Source organism: Ovis aries, chromosome 13 (assembly GCF_016772045.2).
Source record: "Ovis aries strain OAR_USU_Benz2616 breed Rambouillet chromosome 13, ARS-UI_Ramb_v3.0, whole genome shotgun sequence".
NCBI lineage: Eukaryota > Metazoa > Chordata > Mammalia > Artiodactyla > Bovidae > Ovis > Ovis aries.
Genome location: NC_056066.1, coordinates 2,292,183 through 2,315,350, shown reverse-complemented (window position 1 = coordinate 2,315,350; position 23,168 = coordinate 2,292,183). Strand labels below are relative to the sequence as shown.

At 41.4% G+C, this 23,168-nt stretch overlaps 1 protein-coding gene across 44 annotated transcripts in view; it reads right to left on the bottom strand.

The window, feature by feature from the left end:
* Positions 1–23,168, bottom strand: part of PLCB4 (phospholipase C beta 4) — a 474,866-nt gene that overhangs the window by 8,001 nt on the left and 443,697 nt on the right. For all 44 annotated transcript variants that reach the window (XM_060397119.1, XM_060397124.1, XM_060397137.1 and 41 more), the window contains 4 exons: positions 18,424–18,539; positions 17,092–17,167; positions 15,159–15,334; positions 11,675–11,776 (listed from right to left, as the gene is read on the bottom strand). In XM_060397119.1, the coding sequence (XP_060253102.1) occupies positions 11,675–11,776; positions 15,159–15,334; positions 17,092–17,167; positions 18,424–18,539 (470 nt within the window). The remainder of the gene's footprint in view (positions 1–11,674; positions 11,777–15,158; positions 15,335–17,091; positions 17,168–18,423; positions 18,540–23,168) is intronic.

The following is a 23,168-nucleotide window of genomic DNA, read 5'->3' as shown; positions in this document are numbered from 1 at the left end:
GAAGGTGGAAAAGTGGAAACTGACAGATTTCCTCTTCTTGGGCTCTAAAATCACTAAGGATGGTGACTGCAGTCATGAAGTCAGAAGATAGTCGATTGCTTCTTGGCAGGAAAGCTATGATAAACCTAGATGGTGGGTTAAAAAGCAGAGACAATACTCTGCTGACAAAGGTCTGTTTAGTCAAGGCTATGGTCTTCCCAGTGGTCAGTTACGGTTGTGAGAACTGGACCGTAAAGAAGGCAGAACACCAAAGAATTGATGCCTTTGAACTGTGGTGCTGGAGAAGATTCCTTGGACAGCAAGGAGATCAAACCAGTCAATCTTACGGGAAATCAACCTGAATAATCTTTGGAAGGACTGATGCTGAAGCTGAAGCTCCATTTTTTTGGTCACCTGATATGAACTCACTGGAAAAGTCCCTGATGCTGGGAAAGATTGAGGGCAGAAGGAGAAGAAGGCATCAGAGGATGAGATGGCTGGATGGTATCACCGATGCAAGGGACATGAACTTGGGCAAACTTTGGGAGATCGTGAACAGCGAGGCCTGGCGTGCTGCAGTCCATGGGGTCACAAAGAGTCAAACACAACTGGGTGACTGAACAATAACAAATCTGTGTTTTAATATTTTTATTACATATAGATATATCCATATGTAATATACACAAATGTTTCTTAAACTTTCATATGCATACAAATCACCTCTATTATACATGCATACATATATACATCCTGTATCACACATATACAGAACAACCTCTACTCTTTGTGACCCCATGAATCGCAGCACGCTAGGCCTCCTTGTCCATCACCAACTCCCGGAGTTGACTCAAACTCATGTCCAATATATATATGTAAATAATTTTGTATGGCTTCCAAATTAACCTGCTAACATATTCTGTGTTTCTTTTGATAACTTGTCACTTAGATTTATGATTCAGAGATATAACCATGTTTCAAATAAGTCCATTATTTTCACCAGCTGTATGGATTTTTCCATTTATGGAAAATTTTGACTACAATATTTCATTTTGCCTTTAATAACAAGTATGTTTTTATTTGCCAACCATGCACAATGGTCTGGTGCATAGGGTCTTGCAATGCTTGGCACATTGTCTGTCTGTTGGCTAAATAAATAAAGTGTAGGACTTATCTTCTTGGGTATATGAGCAAAGGTTTCTGCAGTGGGTAAACCTAGGCTTGCAGGTTGGTAGGGAATGAATAACTTTACCTTTATTCCAAAGTACTTGTCCCAGTTTGCATTCCCATCCACGGTATCTGGGTGCTACCCTTTCTCCATATCTCTGTCCACTCTTGTTACTATCAGAGATTTCCTTTTTTGTAAGTTGGTTGGTTTTCTGAAGTGGCATCATGCTGTTGCTGTAACTCACATTTCCTAGATTACTGGTGAGGTAGTGTTTTTCAAGCCTGAATAGGCTTATAACTGCTTGAGTTTTTGTAGTAGTTATAGGTCTATTCAGGTTTTCTCTTTCTTTTACAGCCAGTTTGTATATTTTAGTTTTCTTAAGCAATTGTCCATTTCATTTGAGTTTTCAGATTCATTTGTAGTATTGTTTATAGTCTTGGTTTTGAAAAATATTTACTTCAGTATCTTCAGTTATTTCTCTTTTCATGTCTAATACTACTAATTCGAGTTTTCTCCTTCTTCTTGATCAGGCTTGCTGGAGGTTCACTTATTTATTCTTTTTCCAAATAACAAGCTTTTGGTGTTACTCTCCACTGATTTTTGTTTTCTATTTCAATACTTTTGCTTCTTAAACTTTTATTTTTTCCCATCTGAGATCTTTGGGTTCAGTTTATTTCTCTAATTTTATGCCCTCTTTGAGCATTTTGCTCATTAATTTTCATTAAAAATATATATGTAGCTAGGCTATAATTTTCACTATAGATATCATTTTAAGATCTATTCTCTTAGCAACTTTGAAGTATGTAATACTGTATTGTGAAAAATAGTCACCATGCTGAAGTTAGATCCCTAAGGCTTATTAATCTTATAACTGTAAGTTTGCACCTTTTAACTAACATCTCCCCATTTCCCTACCCCTACCTAAACCTTGGTAATCACTAAGCTACCCTGTTTATATGAATTTGGCCTTCTTTAGGGTCCACAAATAGATAGTATTTTTCTTTCTCTGATTTATTTCACTTAGCATAATGTTCTCAGAGATCCATGTTGTCCCAAATAGCAGTATTTTCTCCTTCTAATGGAAAAATATTTCATTGTATATGCATCTCAAGCTTTCTTTAACCATTCACTCAGACACTTCGGCTGTCTGCTGTCTTGGCTGTTGTGAATAGTCCTGTGATGAGCATGGGGATGCAGACAGCTCTTGCAGACAGTGTTTTCATTTCTTTCGGATCTATATCCAGAAGTGGAATCACTGGATCAAATGGTAGTTCTATTTTTCATTTTTTGAGGAACCCCCTCTGTATTACTTCCCACAGTGGCACTGCCAGACACAATCCCACCAACAGTGCACAAGGGCTCCCTTTTCTCCACATCCTGGCCAATACATCTTATCTACTGAATTTTTGATAATAGCCATTCTAACAGATGTTGAAGTCATATCTTATTGTGGTTTTAATTTGCATTCCCTGGTGATGAGTGATGTTGAGCACCTTTTCACATAGGTGTTGGCCATCTGCATGTCTTCTTTAGAAAAATGTCTTTTTTTTTTTTTTTTGTCTTTTGAAAAGTGTCTACTTTCAGTCCTCTGCCCACTTAAAATTTTTTTTTCCAAACATTTAAAAAATTTATCCATTTATTTATGGCTGAGCCAGGCCTTCGTTGCGGCATGTGGGCTCTCACTACTTGCAGCGAGCAGGGGCTGCTCTCGTTGCAGGGCATGGGCTTCTTGTTGCGGCGGCTTCTCTTGCAGGAGGGACGGGCTCTAGGGCGCACGGGCTTCTGCAGTTGTGGAATACCAGCTTAGTTGCCTTGAAGCATGTGGATTCTCTCCAGACCAGGGATCGAACTCACGTCCCCTACATTGGCAGGCAGACTCTTAACCACTGGACAACCAATGAAGTTCCTATGCCCACTTGTAAAATCAGATTTGTTTTCGCTGTTGGTTTATGTGAGTTACTTACATATTGTGAATATTAATCTGTTACCTGTCATATGTTTGCAAATATTTTCTCCCATTTGGGAGGCCACCTCTTTATTTTGCTGAATATTTATTTCTCTTTCTGTGTACTTGCCTACCTCTGACAAACTGATAAAGTGCATTGTCACTCAGTTAAAATATAATGCCATTTATGTTGAAATATCTTCTTAGACACAGACAGAAGTGTTTTTCAGCTTCTGCATGTCTTTCTTAGCTCTCTGATAATAAATATCTAATTTTATTTCTCTGGTTAGACAAGATGGATACACACAATATATGTTACCTTAAAAAAGGTAACTATTTGGCATAGAGAAATTATTTTTTAAAAAACAAGTCTTTTGTAGATGTTTTGGAATCACCTAACTGAGAGGAGCTACCCCTCACCCAAGGTCAGGGGAGGTGGCTGAGAGGAGCTATCCCATGTCCAAGGAGTGGTGGCTGCACAGGGCAGGAGGGCTGAGAGGAGCTACTCCACGTTCAAGGTCAGGAGGGGCAGCCGTGAGGAGATACCCTTCATCCAAGGTAAGAGAAACCCAAGTAAGATGGTAAGTGTTGCGAGAGGGCATCAGAGGGCTGAAACCATAATCACAGAAAACTAGCCAATCTAATCACATGGACCACAGCCTTGTCTAACTCAATGAAGCTAAGCCATGCTACATGGGGCCACCCAAGATGGACAGGTCATGGTGGAGAGGTCGGACAGAATGTGGTCCACTGGAGAAGGGAATGGCAAACCACTTCAGTATCCTTGCCTTGGAGAATACCCGATGAACAGTATGGAAAGACAAAATGATAGGATATGAAAGAGGAACTCCCCAGTTCGGTAGGTGCCCAATATGCTACTGGAGATCAGTGAAGAAATAACTCTAGAAAGAATGAAGGGATGGAGCCAAAGCAAAAACAATACCCAGTTGTGGATATGACTGGTGATAGAAGCAAGGTCCGATGTGGTAAAGAGAAATATTGCATAGGAACCTGGAACGTTAGGTCCATGAATCAAGGCAAATTGGAAGTGGTCAAACAGGAGATGGCAAGAGTGAACATCGACATTCTAGGATTCAGTGAAATAAAATGTACTGGAATGGGTGAATTTAACTCAGATGACCCTTACATCTACTACTGTGGACAGGAATCCCTCAGAAGAAATGGAGTAGCCATCATGATCAATAAAAGAGTCCAAAAGGCAGTACTTGGATGCAATCTCAAAAAGAACAGAATGATCTCTGTTCATTTCCAAGGCAAACCATTCAATATCACAGTAATCTAAGTCTATGCCCCAACCAGTATTGCTGAAGAAGCTGAAGTTGAACGGTTCTATGAAGACCTACAAGACAGTAACAGGCAAATTTGGCCTTGGAATACAGAATGAAGCGGGGCAAAGACTAATAGAGTTTTGCCAAGAGAACGCACTGGTCATAGCAAACACCCTAGTCCAACAACATAAGAGAAGACTCTACACATGGACATCACCAGATGGTCAACACCGAAATCAGACTGATTATATTCTTTGCAGCCAAAGATGAAGTCAGTCAGCAAAAACACGATGGGGAGCTGACTGTGGCTCAAATCATGAGCTCTTTATTGCCAAATTCAGACTTAAATTGAAGAATGTAGGGAAAACCATTAGACCATTCAGGTATGACCTAAATCAAATCCCTTATGATTATACAGTGGAAGTGAGAAATAGATTTAAGGGAGTAGATCTGATAGATAGAGTGCCTGATGAACTATGGACGGAGGTTTGTGACACTGTACAGGAGACAGGGATCAGGACCATCCCTATGGAAAAGAAATGCAAAAAAGCAAAATGGCTGTCTGGTGAGGCCTTACAAATAGCTGTGAAAAGAAGAGAAGTGAAAAGCAAAGGAGAAAGGGAAGATATAAGCATCTGAATGCAGAGTTCCAGAGAATAGCAAGGAGAGATAAGAAAGCCATCCTCAGGGATCAATGCAAAGAAATCGAGGAAAACAACAGAATGGGAAAGACTAGAGATCTCTTCAAGAAAATTAGAGTTTCCAAGGGAACATTTCATGCAAAAATGGTCTCAATAAAGGACAGAAATGGTATGGACCTAACAGAAGCAGAAGATATTAAGACGAGGTGGCAAGAATACATGGAAGAACTGTACAAAAAGATCTTCATGACCAAGATAATCATGATGGTGTGATCACTCACCTCGAGCCAGACATCCTGAAATGTGAAGTCAGGTGGGGCTTAGAAAGCATCACTACAAACAAAGCTAGCGGAGGTGATGGAATTCCAGTGGAGCTATTTCAAATCCTGAAAGACGATGCTGTAAAAGTGCTGCACTCAATATGCCAACAAATTTGGAAAACTCAGCAGTGGCCACAGGACTGGGAAAGGTCAGTTTTCATTCCAATCCCAAAGAAGGGCAATACCAAAGAATGCTCAAACTATCACACAGTTGCACTCATCCCACATGCTAGTAAAGTAATGCTCAAAATTCTCCAAACAGGCTTCAGCAGTATGTGAACTGTGAAATTCCAGATGTTCAAGCTGGTTTTAGAAAAGGCAGAGGAACCAGAGATCAAATTGCCAATATCCACTGGATCATGGAAAAGGAAGAGAGTTCCAGAAAAATATCTATTTCTGCTTTATTGACTATGCCAAAGCCTTTGACTGTGTGAATCACAATAAACTGTGGAAAATTCTGAAAGAGATGGGAATACCAGACCACCTGACCTGCCTCTTGAGAAATCTGTATGCAGGTCAGGAAGCAACAGTTAGAACTGGACATGGGACAACAGACTGGTTCCAAATAGGAAAAGCTGTATATTGTCACCCTGCTTATTTAACTTCTCTGCAGAGTACATCATGAGAAACGCTGGACTGGAAGAAGCACAAGCTGGAATCAAGACTGCCGGGAGAAATATCAATAACCTCAGATTGGCAGATGACACCATCCTTATGGCAGTAGGTGAAGAGGAACTAAAAAGCCTCTTGATGAAAGTGAAAGAGGAGAGCGAAAAAGTTGGCTTAAAGCTCAACATTCAGAAAACTAAGATCATGGCATCTGGTCCAATCACTTCATGGGAAATAGATGGGGAAACAGTGGAAAGTGTCAGACTTCATTTTCTTGGGCTCCAAAATCACTGCAGATGGTGACTGCAGCCATGAAATTAAAAGACGCTTATTCCTGGAAGGAAAGTTATGACCAACCTAGATAGCATATTCAAATGCAGAGACATTACCAAGGTTTGTCTAGTCAAGGCTATGGTTTTTCCTGTGGTCATGTATGGATGTGAGAATTGGACTGTGAAGAAGGCTGAGCGCCGAAGAATTGATGCTTTTGAACTGTGATATTGGAGGAGACTCTTGAGAGTCCCTTGGACTGCAAGGAGATCCAACCAGTCCATTCTAAAGGAGATCAGTCCTGGGTGTTCATTGGGAGGAATGATGCTAAAGCTGAAACTCCAATACTTTGGCCACCTCATGTGAAGAGTTGACTCATTGGAAAAGACTCTGATGCTGGGAGGGATTGGGGGCAAGAGGAGAAGGAGACGACAGAGGATGAGATGGTTGGATGGCATCACCGACTTGATGGACATGAGTTTGAGTGAACTGTGAAATTTGTTGATGGACAGGGAGGCCCTGTGTGCTGCGATTCATGGGGTCGCAAAGAGTCAGACACGACTGAGCGACTGAATTGAACTGAACTGAACCGAACCATTGGATACAGAGTTATAATAAATAAGTATGTAGCGTTGAAATAGGAAAAATTACATAAAGAATTTTCTGGTTATTAATAGCTCTTAATTTAAGACAATTTGACCTCAACTCGTCTGAAGTCCACTTTGCAACATATTAAAAAAATAGGATAAAGAGCTATTTAACAATTAGTATATTTTCGGGTTGAATTCTATATTTCAACTTGTAACAGTTTAAAACAGTTTAACAAGGTTTTTATCATGGAACAAATATTTTATGTTTGTGAGCTAAAGTGGATGATGTCCTTTCCAAGTACACAAGGCCCTTAAACAAAGTTCCTTTTCTGAGAATAATGTCCAGAAGATGGTACTTCATTGGAAATGACATTCAGTTGTGGATATGTCTGGGGGGGAAAGTAAAGCCTGATGCTATAAAGATCAATATTTCATAGGAACCTAGAATGTTAGGTCCATGAATTAAGGTAAATTGGGCATGGTCAAGCAGGATATGGCAAGACTGAACATGTTAGGAATCAGTGAACTAAAATGGATGGGAATGGGTGAATTTAATTCAGATGGACACTACATCTGCTATTGTGGATAAGAATCCCTTAGGAGAAATGGAGTAGTCCTCACAGTCAATAAGAGTCTGAAATGCAGTACTTGTGAGCAATCTCAAAAATCACAGAATAATCTCGGTTCATTTTAAAGGTAAATCATTCAATGTCATATTAATCCAAGTCTATGCCCCAACCACTAATTCTGAAGTTGACCAATTCCAGAAAGACCTACAAGACTTTCTGGAACTAACACACACACGCACACACACAGATATCCTTTTCATCATAGGGGACTGAAATGCCAAAGTAGGAACTCAAGAGATACTAGGAGTAACAGGCAAGTTTGACCTTGGAGTATAAAATGAAGCAGAGCAAAGGCTAACAGAGTTTTGTCAAGAGAACACACTGATCATAGCAAATACCCTTTTTCAACAATGCAGGCAATGACTCTACACATGGACATCACCAAATGATCAATACCAAAATCAGATTGATTATATTCTTTGCAGCCAAACATGGAGAAGGTCTATACAGTCAGCAAAAACAAGACCTGGAGCTGACTGTGGCCCAGATTATGAGCTCCTTGTTGCAAAATACAGGCTTAAATTGAAGAAAGAAGGGAAAACCACTAGGCCATTCAGGTATGAAAGTCAAAGTCAAAGTCACTCAGTCGTGTCTGACTCTTTGTGACCTTGTGGACTATACAGTCTATGGAATTCTCTAGGCCAGAATACTGGCCTTTCCCTTCTCCAGGTGATCTTCCCAACGCAGGGATTGAACCCAGGTCTCCCACACTGCAGGCAGATTCTTGACCAGCTGAGCTACAAGGGAAGCCCAAGAAGACTGGAGTGAGTAGCCTGTCCCTTCTCCAGTGGATGTTCCTGACCCAGGAATTGAACCAGGGTCTCATGCATTGGAGGTGGATTCTTTACCAACTGAGCTATCAGGGAAGCCAAAATGAGTCAGTCAGTCAGTGATACATACATACATATATATATTTCCTCCATTTTGGACTTCCTTCCCATTCAGGCCACCACAGTGCATTAAGCAGAGTTCACTTTGCTATAGGGTTGCTTGCTTAGTTGCTCAGTCATGTCCAGCTCTTGCAATGCTTTGAACTACAGCCTTCCAGGAACCGAACCAAGGACTTCTGCATTGCAGGTGTATTCTTTACTAACTGAATATTCAGGTGTGTCTAAATCAAATCCCTTATGATGGTACAGTGGAGGTGATTAATAGATTCAAGGGATTAGATCTGGTAGACAGAGTGCTTGAGGAACTATGGACAGAGGTCCGTAACACTGTACAGAAGAAAACGACAAAACACCATCCCCCAAAATAAGACATGCAAGAAGGCAAAGCGGTTGTCTGAGGAGGCTTTACAAATAGCTGAGAAAAGAAGAGAAGTGAAAGGCGAGGGAGAAAGGTAAAGACATACTCAACTGAATGCAGAGTTCCAGAAATAGCAAGGAGAGTTAAGAGGGCCTTCTTAAATGAACAATGCAAAGAAATAGAGGAAAACAACGGAATGGGAAAGACTAGAGATCTCTTCAAGAAAACTGGAGATATCAAGGGAACACTTCATGCAAAGATGGGCACAATAAAGGACAGAAACGGTATGGACCTAACAGAAGCAGAAGACATTAAGAACGGGTGGCAACAATACACAGAAAAACTATACAAAAAAGATCTTCATGACCCAGATAACCATGATGGTGTGATCAGTCAGCTAGAGCCAGATAGCTGCAGTGTGAAGTCAAGTGGGCCTTGGGAAGATTTACTACGAACAAAGCTAGTGGAGGTGACGGAATTCTAGCTGAACTATTTCAAATCCTAAAGATGCTGTTAAAGTGCTGCACTCAATATGCCAGCAAATTTGGAAAACTCAGCAGTGGCCACAGGACTGGAAAAGATCATTTTCATTCCAATCCCAAAGAAGCTCAATGTCAAAGAACGTTCAAACTACTGCACAGTTGCACTTATTTCACATGCTAGCAAGGTAATGCTCAAATTGCTTCAAGCTAGGCTTCAGCAGTATGTGAACTGAGAATGCCCAGATGTACAAGCTGGTTTTAGAAAAGGCAGAGGAACTGGAGTCAAATTTCCAACATTTCTTGGATCATAGAGAAAGCAAGAGAATTCAAGAAAAACATCTACTTCTGCTTAGGCTAAAGCCTTTGACTGTGTGGATAACGACAAACTAGAAAATTCTTCAAGAGATGGGAATACTGGACCACCTTAACTGCCTCCTGAGAATATGGTAGGAAGATCAAGAAGCAAGATCTAGAACCAGACATGGAAGAAATGACTGGTTCAAAATTGGGAAAGGAGTACATCAAGGCTGTATATTGTCACCCTGCTTATTTAACTTCTATGCAGAGTACACCATGCTAAATGCCAGGGTGAATGAATCACAAGCTGGAGTCAAGATTGCTGGGAGAAATATCAACACCCTCAGATACGTAGATGATAACACTCAAATGGCAGAAAATGATGAGCAACTAAAGAGCCTCTTGATAAGGGTGAAAGAGAAGAGTGAAAAAGCTGGCTTAAAACTCAACATTCAACAAACTAAGATCATGGTATCTGGTCCCACCACTTCATGGCAAATAGAAGGGGAAGAAAGTAGAAGCCGTGACAGGTTTTTCTTGCACTCTAAATTCACCGAGGATGGTGATTTTAGCCATGAAATTAAAACATACTTGCTCCTTGGAAGGAAATCTCTGACAAACGTGGATAGCATATTAAAAAGCAGAGATATCACTTTGCTGACAAAGGTCTGTATAGTCAAATTTATGGCTTTTCCAGTAGTGATGTGCAGATGTGAGAGCTGGATCATAAAGAAGGCTGAGTGCCAAAGAACTGATGCTTTCAAATTTGGTGCTGGAGAAGACTCATGAGAGTCTTTTGGACAAGGAGATCAAACCAGTCAACCCTATAGGAAATCAACCCTGCATATTATTTGGAAGGACTGGTGCTGAAGCTTAAGTGCCAATCCTTTGGCCACATGATGCAAGAGCTGACTCATTGGAAAGACTCACTGGAAAATAGGAAAGATTTAAGTCAAAAGGAGCACCAGAGGATGAGATGGTTAGATAGCATCACCAACTTCATGGACACGAATTTGAGCAAAATCAGGGAGATACTGAAGGACAGGGGAAGCTGGCATGCTGCATTCCATGGCATTGCAAATAGTCAGATACCAGTTAGTGACTGAACAATAACAAGATAACTATGCCAATATGATCGTGTACAAGAGCACTGAATAAACTGAGTAATAATCTACTTAAAGAGAAACAAATGATACTTCATGTTTCTTGGGAAATTTCTTGTCCAAAGTGTTGAAAAGGTGATTTCTTTCCAGGTCAAATTTCTGTGGAATTCCAATCCCACTGCTGGCCTGTTAATTCCAAACCATATTTAATCCACAAAACTTCAGCATAAAAATGCACCAGATGGTAATACGCTTTATATTCTGTAAATGTGAAACGTGGGAAATGCACCGGGCATCAAGTGCTGCTAAGTGCCTCTCTTGGGGACCATGACTAGCGATGCCCTCTTAGGTCCCCTTTATCAGCTTTGGCTAAAGCATTCGCACCTTGGCTCTTCTCTGGATGTCACACAAACCTCTTCCAACTCTATGTGGCCAACCAAGGACTGATTAACACAGACGTACAAGAGCCACATGCCCATGGCTCAAAGGAGCAGATCACAGTCGTTTACACTCCAGAGCTGGGGTTAGGCTGCAGAGGAACTCTAGCTGAGATCCTAGCCTTGCTTAGCCCCTGCCCTGGCCCCTTCCTGCTCCCTCCTCTCTGCCCTGCTGAAGATTCTTTCCTCAGCAAATCACATGACCTGAAGTCCTATCTTGGACTTTGTTTCTAGAAAACTCATTCTTAGACAAGGACAAACCAGAAAACCGGAGGGAGGTGATTTGAGATGATCCCTAGTGTCAAGGTCAGTACAAGGCCTATAGACTGCAAACATTCAGGATGGGCTTAACATTTGAGCAGATGAGATGCTTTCAGGGTGACCTAAGCATCATGTGGGAAGGATATTTTGCCATAATTTATGCAGTTTTGTTTATGCCAGATTTTATACAATTTTGGAAATGAGCACACATATATTGAATGTAAATATGTTTTGCTAGTGGTAGTAAGCAATCAGAAGGTGTTTTATAGCAACAATAATATATCTTTCCAGCAGTTATAACAGCAGGATTCTAGGCCAGCGCTCACAAGGTTTATTTTATGTCTCAAATGTGAGTGTGTGTGTACACTGGAGTCACTATCATATTGTTGCAGTGAGCATTCCAACTCACCTTTCCCGTTCTGCTTTATTCTTGATGGATTTATCTTGGCTGATGGCTTTGCTATTTTCCATAGAAATCTTAGCTTGGTGGGCTCGCATCTCTTTGCTTTCCCTGTGTATTAAAATAAAAACAAAACCAGGAAGTGATCATTGTGTAATGTACAGACGTCGAATCACTATGGTGTACACCAGGAACTAACACAGTCTTGTAGGTCAATCATACTTAAAAACAAACAAACAAACAACAAAAAACCAACCAAACAAACTCATAAAAAAATTGATCAGATTTGTGGTTTCCAGAGGCAGGGTTGAGGGGAAGGGAAGTTGGATGCAGGTGGTCAAAAAGTACAAACTTCCTGTTGAGTCACTAAGTCGTATCCTGACTCTTTGTGACTCCATGGACTGTAGCCCACTAGGATCCTCTGTCCATGGGATTCCCTAGGCAAGAATATTGGATTGGGTGCCATTTCCTTCTCCAGGGGATCTTCCTGACCCAGAGATCAAACTCACATCTCCTGCTTGGCAGGTAGATTTTCTATCACTGAGCCACCTGGAACAAACTTCCAATTATATGATAAATAGTACTAGGGATATAATGTACAACATGACTAAGATGTATGTTATATAAACGTGAAAGCTGTTAAGAGAGTAAATCCTACAAGGTCTCATTACAAGGAAAAATATTTTTCCTTTTATTTTGTATCTCTATGAGATGATGGAAGGTCACAAAACTTATTGTAATCATTTCATGATATACGTAGGCCAAAGCAGTATGCTCTGTAGCTTACACCATACAGTGCTGTATATCCGTTATACCTCAGTAGAACTGTAAGGGAGAAAAAAACGCCAGGGGAGTGGAGAGTGAGTGTTCAGTAGGCAGAGTTTCAGCTGGGAAAGATGATAAAGTCCTGGAGCTGGACGGTAGTGACTGATGGTTGCAACAGTGTGAATACACTTTCTGCTACACACTTACAAACAGTTGACATAGCACATTTTGCGTGGTGGATTTTTACTCTAATTAAAAATATAAACAAAAAGCACACTTCATATGTAACAAGAGGACTGGGTTCACTTTTCATCTCATTATTGAGATCATGAAGTTGTCCTGCATCCTGTGAGCAGGAGGGCAGGAGCCCCAGTCCACATGCATGACTCTCCTGGGGGCGGCGGGGCGCTCGCTGTGAAGCGTCAGTGCTGGGATGGAAAGAAGAGGCGTGGTGCGTGTCTAACGCAACCCCAACCACGTGATGAGCCTATACAGATGCCCAGAGCAGGACAGTGTCGTTAAGCCATCAACATGCCAGATGCATTCTGAATAAAGAAAAGCTACAAATACCAAGTTGCATACAAATATCTCAGGCAATCATGTTTACAAGCCTATATACACTAAGACAAATGGGGATAGTGAGTACTGCCTGAGAATAATCAAAGAATGCACAGGGACAGCCGCTTACAGTCAGTAAGACACAAGGATTTTCCAGCTTTGTCCCATGTTTTTTGGGGGGGTCAGATTGCTTGGAAAAGAAAGGATGTTCTAACACTCACAAATGACTGTCTTGCGTTCTGACAGCCCAGGGGAACGAAGGGGACAAATGGTTTCAAATAAACACAGGAAACGGGGTTGGGGGGTGGGGGGAGGGAGCTTACAGGTGACTGATCACTGACTGTGAATGGGTGTGTGTACCACAAAACTCATCTCTTTGGACTATTGATGAGCACAAACGCACACCACTTAGAATCTGAAAATGAAAGAATTAACAAAGAATCTTCTCTGGAACCTATGGTAATCTCCTTGGAGCACTGCCCAGGAATGGGCAGGTTAGTACAGACACAGAGGGAGATAAAGACCAAGCGGTTGTACTTTCTGGAAAATGATGGACAAAACTGAAACAGAGAGGTCTCCAGTCAGAGGACTTGGGGACACAGAAGCTGGGTATGCACAGAAACTCCTGGGCCCGAGAAATTGGCTCTCAGAATTTTTCATAACTTGTTATTAAATTGACCATCTCTTCATTCATTCATTCAACAAGCACTTGTCAATAACCAAATAATGTTGCCAAATGTTAGGAAGGCAAGAATTTTTTAACCTAGAATAACAGCTCTGATGGTGACAAAGAAACATGACCACAGGACACTTAACAGAAAGCTTCCGCGCTGCTGTTACTTTGAAAAATACTCCTGCCATGGATCTATTTTTTAAGGTAAATTAGTAATAAGGTTATGGTTCCTTCAAATGACTTCCTAAGTCACGCAAGAATTCATTTCCTTTTTTTTTTCTTTTGGAAAATGCCTACTGTTTGGGATAATTTTTTCTCCTTTATTCAACTACAATAAAAGATTAGAAGAGAGTACCTTATTCTTCAAAGTATCTTTGAATAAGGGTGGACATCTAAAATCTGATATTGTAGAAATGGTCAAAGGGAAGATGATGAACCGACCTTTCTGTGTACTAAATCAGGGACATTTCTAAGGGGAAAAAGGCACTTTTAATCCTATACAATAAACAGAATACTTTAAAATGGATATGGTATGGTACTTGAGCCCACAAGAAACTCAGCATGGCATACATACCTCATTTAGTTGGCTCATGAGAGAATCAGAAACTATGGCAAAAATAGTTCACGTTCTTACGGTTGTGCATCACGCCATAATGAGATTTGGAATCTGGGAATGTGCCTACATAATTCATTTCAAAAATTTACAGTTTTGTTTTTTTTTTTTTTTTTGTAAAATGCTTCTGTTTTATACTTTCTAGTGTATCAACAGATCACCACTGCAGCACACAGTTGGCCTAAAGAAGACGGACAAGCTGCAACCAAGCTGCAATAAAAAGACATCACTGACACAAACCGTCTTCTGCCTGGGGAAAAAGTCCAGCTCACCATCTGCAGTGTCTTTAACATGATACTCAGCTGTGCTGAAATGGGGAGAGGCAAAAACAAACAGATGCTTTTTGCGATTTCTTGATCAGACCTGCCTTTCTAAAATTTATAGACACCCTGACAATGGAAAGGAAGGTATCTCTGAGCCATCAGAACCAACCATTCTAGGAGTTCAACCGCTTGGTCTTTATCTCCCTCTGTGTCTTTTCTTCCTAAGAGGTTCCAGATCATTTCTTAAAAGCCAACTCTGGCCCTATCATCTTGTGAAGCCTCCAGAACCACTCGGAGGCAGCAGAGTCTGTGATAACTTTTAGTCTGTATTGTACGCTGCTTGTAATGTAACTTAATTTGTTGTAGGAGTATGATATCTTGCCACCACTTGGAAGCATTTTGATGGTCGAGGCCATTTCTTACAGTTCCTCTTGCCACATCAGCTCTATGACAGAGTATATGAAAAAGCTCAATGTTATATGTGAAGTTGATTTTCCTTACTACCTCAACACTTGTTCTTGTACACACACACACACACACACACACACACACACACACACACACACACACACACACACGTCATTTTAAAAACGGAGTTTGCTCTGGAGCTAAGTTGCCCACCTGTCATGGGACAGTTTCAACTGCTGGGTCTGCTGCTCGTGGGCACTGATCAGCAGCTTTCTGAGCAGTTCGCATTGCTGGCTGAGGTGCAGGTCCCGGACCTCCTGCTCCTCCGCACTGTGGGTGTTGATCATGTCTGACCACTCCTTTGTGTGCTGTGCCACAATCTCCTTGACCTGCGTGGGGAAAAGGGTGGTGCCGCCTGGAATTCTCCCAAGCAGGCAGGAACTAAAAGTGCAACATTAACCACACATTTCAGATCCCCTCTTTGCTTTACTTGGTCAATCAGTAGACGCCTATAGAACCTGTAAAACTACATCCTAACCAACGGGAACTAGGAACTCATCACTTTTTAAAACAGGGCAATCATTTTGGCTCTGGATATTTAACCATGACCCATTTCACTGCCTAAGTTGCCGACACACTGGTTTGTCTGGTCCTTGGGCTCCTTTACCGATTCGATGAGAATTCTCTTCATCTCCTCATGCTTTTCACTTCCACAAGGTCACAGGTCTGAATAGAGGGTTGTATGTTCTCTTATTCCTGGGTCAAGACTTATTGTGTCATCTTAGCAAACGCTGGGGTAGACAGTCTTTCCCTGCAGAGAGTAGCTGTGCTCTTCACACTGTGGGTTTTACGGGTCATCAAGTGCCAGAGTCTATTTCTCCAGCTCGTTGAGTCTGGCTGACCCCCGACTTGCTTTAGCCTGTAAGACTGTAGCAAATGTGATGCAAATAGAAGCTGTGCAAGTGCTTAGCCTTTCTCTACTCTTGGAACTCTGAGAAGCCTGTGCTAGCCTGCTGGAGAGGGAGAGGTCATACAGTTAAAAAACCACCAGCAGCCAACTTCCTATCAGACACAGAGACGCCACCAGTCTCAGCCGACTGCTGACACACCCAAGTCCAGCCGAAAGTAGAGCTGTCCAGGGGCGTATAGTCTGAGTTCTAACCCACTGAACTGTCAGTTAATATGTGGTAGTTGTCTTGCGCCACAAAATTTTGGGGTGGTGTTTCATTCAGCAAAAGCAACTTGATACAGTAACCAAGGTTTCTACTTTTGTATTTACACAAAGAGTTTAAAAATCATGGAGTGTCTCATAGTCATTAATTCTCAAACATTCTAGTTAAGGGGAGGAAAAAAGAGAGTAGGGAACAGCTCTCAAAAATATACAGCTTTAGACTCTTTACACCTCTTTTAGACTGCAAGGCAGAACAGACACAAATACACAGCACCACGGAGAACTTCAGTCTGGAACGCCTGGCTGGCCCAGGTGTGTGGCAGCGCTGCTTGCTGGATGACGGAGCTGCATGTAGACAGAGGAGACTGGCTGGTTTGATCAAAAGCCATAGCTGGAAACTTTGTCTTTAACAGCTCTTTTCCTTTTATAACTATTATCATAAGATATTTATGTTCTTGACTGCAACATGGTGCTCAGTTCTTCAAGACGTCTGTAATCACACTTCATGTCCCCTAAACGTGTATTTTCTTGTGTTTTTTGGGGGAATATGAGTGATTAGGCTCATTGCCTAGAATCTTAGCTCTGGAATTTTCCCCATCCCAAACTTCCACAGCAAAGTTAGAATGGAAAATTAAATTATCGACTAAAAAATAAATATTGAAATAAGAGTTACTGAACCCTCCGGATGGGTGGCTTTCTGTCATATGTTCAATGTCACCTCTGTAAGGAAGTAATTCTACATTCTACACAACATTCCTTTTAATCCATTTATTGTCTTCCTGACGCCTCTGAGGCAGACAAGATAGACGTTAAAGGATATATGTCTACAGGGAAGGAAAGGTGTTCCATGAAATGCCTCTTCTCTAACCCAGTGGGCCCAGACCAGCCCCAGGCTACTGTTATTTCCGATTAAAACTGGGTGCAGCTTCAAAACAAATTACCAAGTTGTTGCTGTAAAAATAGGCATTTTCTTACCTTAGATTTGTGATCTGATGTCAGCGTCTGAATTTTAATTTCTGTTTCTTTCTTCATTTCAAGACAATTACTTCCCCTGAAAATGGAAAACCGCAAATGCATGCCAAGCATGAGATATCTTCCCACTCCCAGAGGCCTTTGCTCCAAAGCCTTCTGATGAAGATAATTAGTTCACCACACTCGGGACGCCACGGCTCACTGGGCAACCTCAGTTCCTCTAGTAATAGATGCACACCTTACAAAATATCTGTATCGTGATTACTCAATTCAACCACTACACAAACAGCCATTTCAGACCTAACAATTATTTCATTGTAAAGGATTTGTTGTCGGCTTCCATTTTGGTTCCTGCTGTTCTTCAAGCTATTTTTCATTTATTCAATACTATACTATTTAGGATGAGAACTGAAAAACAGGACCTCAGCCTTGAAGTGAATTTTCAATTCTTCTACTTTGGTTGTAAAGCCAGATTTTTGTCTTTGACACATGCCAGCAAGGGAGAAAAATAGCATTTCTTGGCACTACGGGGTGATTTTTGCTTCTTACTCTATTGTGAGTAGGAAATATATACTAGGCGATTGCCCAGCAAGCATTACTGCTTATTTCAGGGATTATTTGTTCCTTTTGGAATATGCGTATCATTGCTGAAACCAGAACAGGCCCTGAGCGTCTGTCTTCAGCATGCATGCTCTGATTTATTATAGCCTAAGTCAGAATGCTTCATCGTGTTATTAATGGAGGATGCTTCTGAGAGACACATTCTAAACAACTGATCACTTCTCCGTGGCTGGCACTGCACGTGTTTTTCCCTACTCTGTTATTCAGTTAGCTTGCAACATCGCAGAAACATCTCCCTAGTTGAATTCTAGATAAACTCTTTCAAAGTAAATGCAATGGCAGGTTTTATTCAACAGTTTTAGCTGTTGGCATAAGCTAAAGATTCTTGAAATATTAAACATCAAAATTGGATTTTTCCCCCTTGAGTACATCAACCTTATTATTTATTACCTGGGGATGCAAAATGATTTCTGGAATTTTCCCAACTTTAATTTGTCTTTCCTTCTCTCCCCATTAACCTTAAAGGTACTTGCATGGAAAACTCATGAAAGATTATTTCATTAACCAACATCTGTAGAACTTGAACAAAGCTCCTCTTTCCACTTCAGTCACTCCCTTTAGCTTAGTAAGTCTCTTATTTTCTGAAATCATTTTTAATGATGAAAACACAGTTAAAACTAAGTTCTTCCTTGGCCTAAACAGGCAGCTAAACTGTGGGAAAAGACAAAACATAAAAAGGCAAAAATCCTCCAGAAGGAAATCAACAGCCTTTACCCTTTCTTCTTCATCGCCTTCTCGAGGATTTTCTCATGAGTCAATTTCTCCTTGTCGTACTGTGCCACAATCTTGTCAACTTGCGTGCAGTGTAGCTTCTGCATGGTGCTGTGTTCCTGCAGAAGGATTAGCAGTTACAAGCTAGACTTGCAGTGAGGCTGATAAACTTTAGCCCACGTTGGGCTGGCATAATTTTCCCCAGTGCCTGTGGAGTCTCGGTTTGAAAATCAAGAAGTAACTGAGTCTGGGAGCTGGAAAGACTTCCGACCTCCCACGCAACCCGAGAGTTCGTGTCCCCATAAGGCCTCGCCAACAAGGGGGTCTCCAGCCTCAGTCCAATGAACACGCCTACCTCAAAAGGCAGCCCTGCCCACTGCTGGGCAGCACCAATCATTCCGAAGTTCTTTCCTCTGCACATAGATGGCTCCATAGAACTCCACCCATCCATCTTGTTTTTCTTTTCCTTCTTTGTCCGTACCATGTGGGATCTTAGTGCCCTGACCAGGGATGAAACCTATGCTCCACTTTGGTGAAAGTGTTCAGTCTTTACCTCTGGACCACCAGGGAAGTCCCTCACCATCCACCTCTGCTCTGCTGTCTGAGTCATCTAACTGGGCCATCTAACTCCTCAACCTATTGCCCAGAATGCAAGGGCAGCCACCAGATTTCTGCTCTTTTACATGGTGAGTGTAACTATTCATCGTGTGGCATGGCGTCTACACACCAGGGACATTTTGGAAGGTCCTAACACCGCCATTACACAATGAGAACTGCCATTGTGGTTTCACTGTCAGCTCATTTTCGATCCCTAACAATATTTTTGCCAGCTTCCTTATCAAGGTGCATTCACAAGGAAGACACAATGTTCAGGAGCCCTGGCTTTCAGCTTTACAGGTATTTAAAATATTTCTCCATCTGCTTCCTCTAATCACTGAAATGGACTGAAACGCTTTGAAAATAAGTGTTTCTCTATGAACATTACTTTTTCCTGATAATTTGGCCACATCCAGGGACTTAATGAAATCAGATTCTTTAGCTGCTCAGTCACTAAACACAGAGGAAAATATTACTATCAGTAATATTCACTCCAAGATGATGCTTAATGTGATATCCTAGTATTACTCTTGAGAAACCTAGAGAAATGAGAGATATTAAAGTCTGGAATGGGTAGACTATATTCAGCTTATACAGCTACCCTCATGGTCATGTTTGCTTTTGCTTACTTTTTAATGTGTGCCCAAAGAAGACATACAGATGGCTAACAGACACTTGAAAAGATGCTCAACATCACTCATTATCAGAGAAATTCAAATCAAAACCACAACGAGGTACTATCTCACTCCAGTCAGAATGGCCGCCATCTCAAAGTCTACAAGCAATAAATTCTGGAGAGGGTGCAGAGAAAAGGGAACCCTCTTACACTGTTGGTGGGAACGCAAACTAGTACAGCCACTATGGAGGACAGTGCGGAGATTCCTTAAAAAAACTGGAAATAGAACTGCCACACAACCCAGCAATCCCACTGCTGGGCATCCACACTGAGGAAACCAGAATTGAAAGTGACACATGTACCCCAGTGTTCATTGCAGCACTGTTTATAATAGCCAGGACATGGAAGCAACCTAGAGGTCCATCAGTAGGCGAATGCATAAGGAAGTTGTGGTACAGATACACCATGGGCCATTACTCAGCTATAAAAAGAACACAATTTCAGTCAGTCCTAACGAGGTGGATGAAATCATTATACAGGGTGAAGTCAGAAAGAGAAACACCAATGCAGTATACTAACGCATATATATGAAATTTAGAAAGATGGTAATGATGACCCTATATGCAAGACAGCAAAAGAGACACAGACGTAAAGGACAGACTTTTGGATTTTGTGGGAGAAGGTGAGGGTGGGATTTGAGAAAATAGCATTGAAACATGTATATTATCGTATGTAAAACAGATGACCAGTGCAAGTTCAATGCATGAAGCAGGGCACTCAAAGCCGGTGCTCTGGGACAACCCAGAGGGATGGGGTGGGGAGGAAGGGGGTTCAGGATGGGGAACACATGTACACCCATGGCTGATCCATGTTGATGCATGGCAAAAACCACTACAATATTGTAAAGTATTTAGCCTCCAATTAAAATAAATAAATTAGTTAAAAAAAAATAAGGTGTGCAACAAAAGTGACTTAATTTTTTAAAAATTGATTTTCTTCCTAAGAAAATCACCTTGAACCTAATTCATGAATATCTTTAAAGATTTCATAAAATATAAATGGGGAAGGGATTTTGAACCTTACCAAGATTTCATTAATTTCCCGTGTTGCTAGTGAGTTAACACAGGAGTTGACCTACAGTTCATATATACAGCAATTCTTCAGAAATGCATTGGTGCAGCCAGTCCTAGCCTTCCTGTCGGGTCGATAAATGCCTTTGGGAGAAGGTGTAGAGGAGGGTGGTGATGGGTCCTTGGAATAGGCTCTAGAAACAGGTACAATGGGGTGGTCCTAGATGATGTTACTCTGCTCTGGATCTGGGGTCAGAGAATTATATGTAACAATGTCTTGCTTAATTTGTGGTTGGAACAGCTGGTAAATCCAGTCCTAGTACCAATCTAGGCCTAGCAGGCCAAAAAGTTCATCTGGGTTCTCCATAAGAGCTTATGGAAAAACCCAAATGAAATTTTGGCCAAGCCAATATATGCTCTTGAAATAAACACATTTCAGTCAGGGCTTCTGCACTGGATTAAGGATGTGAGCAGTCTCAGGTCTTGGGACAAGCCACTTCATCCCAGTCTGTCCATCTTTATAATTGGTATAGTGATACCTACCTTATGGGTTGTTAGGATTAAAAGTAAATACGTATAAATCATATTTCAAATGCTTAAGCCTTATTCAAAATATGTTGCTGTTCAGTTGCCAAGTTGTGTCTGATTTTTGTGACCTTATGGACTGCAGCACGCTAGGCCTTCCTGTCTAATTCAAAATATGGTTAGATACAAATCTACTTATATTTTTGATCCTCATGGAAACGTGCAGAGTGACCTGAGAGAACAGCCAGTGAAATTAAATCAATAAACCTTTCCTTCAAGTTTAACACACTACCCCAAGAATAGATTGACATGTTGATGTATCCTTATTTAAATGGATTTAGCTACTTCTGTGCTGTTATGGGAGAAAAACACTAAAAAATACTAGCCTTCCTTAAAAGGTTTAATAATCATCATGGCCATCTGCACATGTATTAATTTTCCTGAACAACTAAACAAGGGGCTCTGTGAAAGTCTAGGGGCTTCCTAGGTGGCTCAGTGGGTAAAAAATCTGCCTGCAATGCAAGAGATGCAGGCAGACGCGAGTTTGATCCTGGGTCATGAAGATCCCCTGAAGGAGGAAAGGCAACCTGCTCCTATATTCTTGCCTGGAAAATCCCATGGACAGAGGAGCCTGGTGAGCTATAGTTCATGGGATCACAAAGACTTGGACATGACTGAAGCACGCATGCATGTAAGTCTAGGATAAAACATTCTAGAGGTGCTACCAGACATGGAACACTCTGGTTCCGAACCAGGAAAGGAGTGCATCAAGGCTGCATATTATCACCTTCTTATTTAACTTATATGCAGAGTACATCATGAGAAATGCCAGGCTGGATGAAACACAAGCTGGAATCAAGATTGCTGGGAGAAATATCAATAATCTCAGATATGCAGATGACACCATCCTTATGGCAGAAAGTGAAGAGGAACTAAAGAGCCTCTTGATGAAAGTGAAAGAGGAGGGTGAATAAATTGGTTTAAAGCTCAACATTCAGAAAACTAAAATCATGGCGTCTGGTCCCATCACTTCATGGCAAATAGATGGAGAAACAATAGAAGAGTGATAGATTTTACTTTCTTGAGCTGCAAAATCACTCTGGATGGTGACTGCAGCCATGAAAGTAAAAGACACTTGCTCCTTGGAAGAAAAGCTATGACCAACATAGACAGTGTATTAAAAAGCAGAGACATTACTTTGCCAGCAAAGGTCCGTCTAGTCAAAGCTACGGTTTTTCCAATAGTCATGTATGGACGTGAGAGCTGGACCATAAAAAAAGGCGAGCACTGAAGAATTGAGGCTTTTGAGCTGTGGTGTTGGAGAAGACTCTTGAGAGTCCCTTGGACTGCAAGGAGATCCAACAAGTCAATCCTAAAGGAAATCAATCCTGAATATACATTGGAAGGACTGATGCTGAAGCTGAAACTCCAATACTTTGGCCACCTGATGTGAAGAACTGATTCACTGGAAAAGAGCCTGAGGCTGGGAAAGATTGAAGGCAGGAGGAGAAGGGGACGACAGAGGATGAGATGGTTGGATGGCATCACTGACTCGATGGACAAGAGTTGGAGTAGGCTCCAAGAGTTGGTAATGGACAGGGAGGCCTGGCATGTTGCAGTCCACAGGGTTGCAAAGAGTCGGACATGACTGAGTGACTGAACTGGACTGAGAAGCGCTACATGCCTGTATCTCTTGCAAATATCACTGAAAGGCAGGTGGAAAAGATTCCTTCTTTATATATTTTAGTGTAGTACAAGAAAAAAGAGGCTTTGAGGATTGGAAATTAGCTGGCATAGACCACTGCTTAAGGAAGTAGTATGGTGAGCCCTAATTAACCGCATTAGATACAGGAATGAGGATGTGTGCACATACAGGCATTCATGATGGATTCACGGATATAAGACATACTCTACAAGTCTCCTTTTCTCGCCAGCACAGA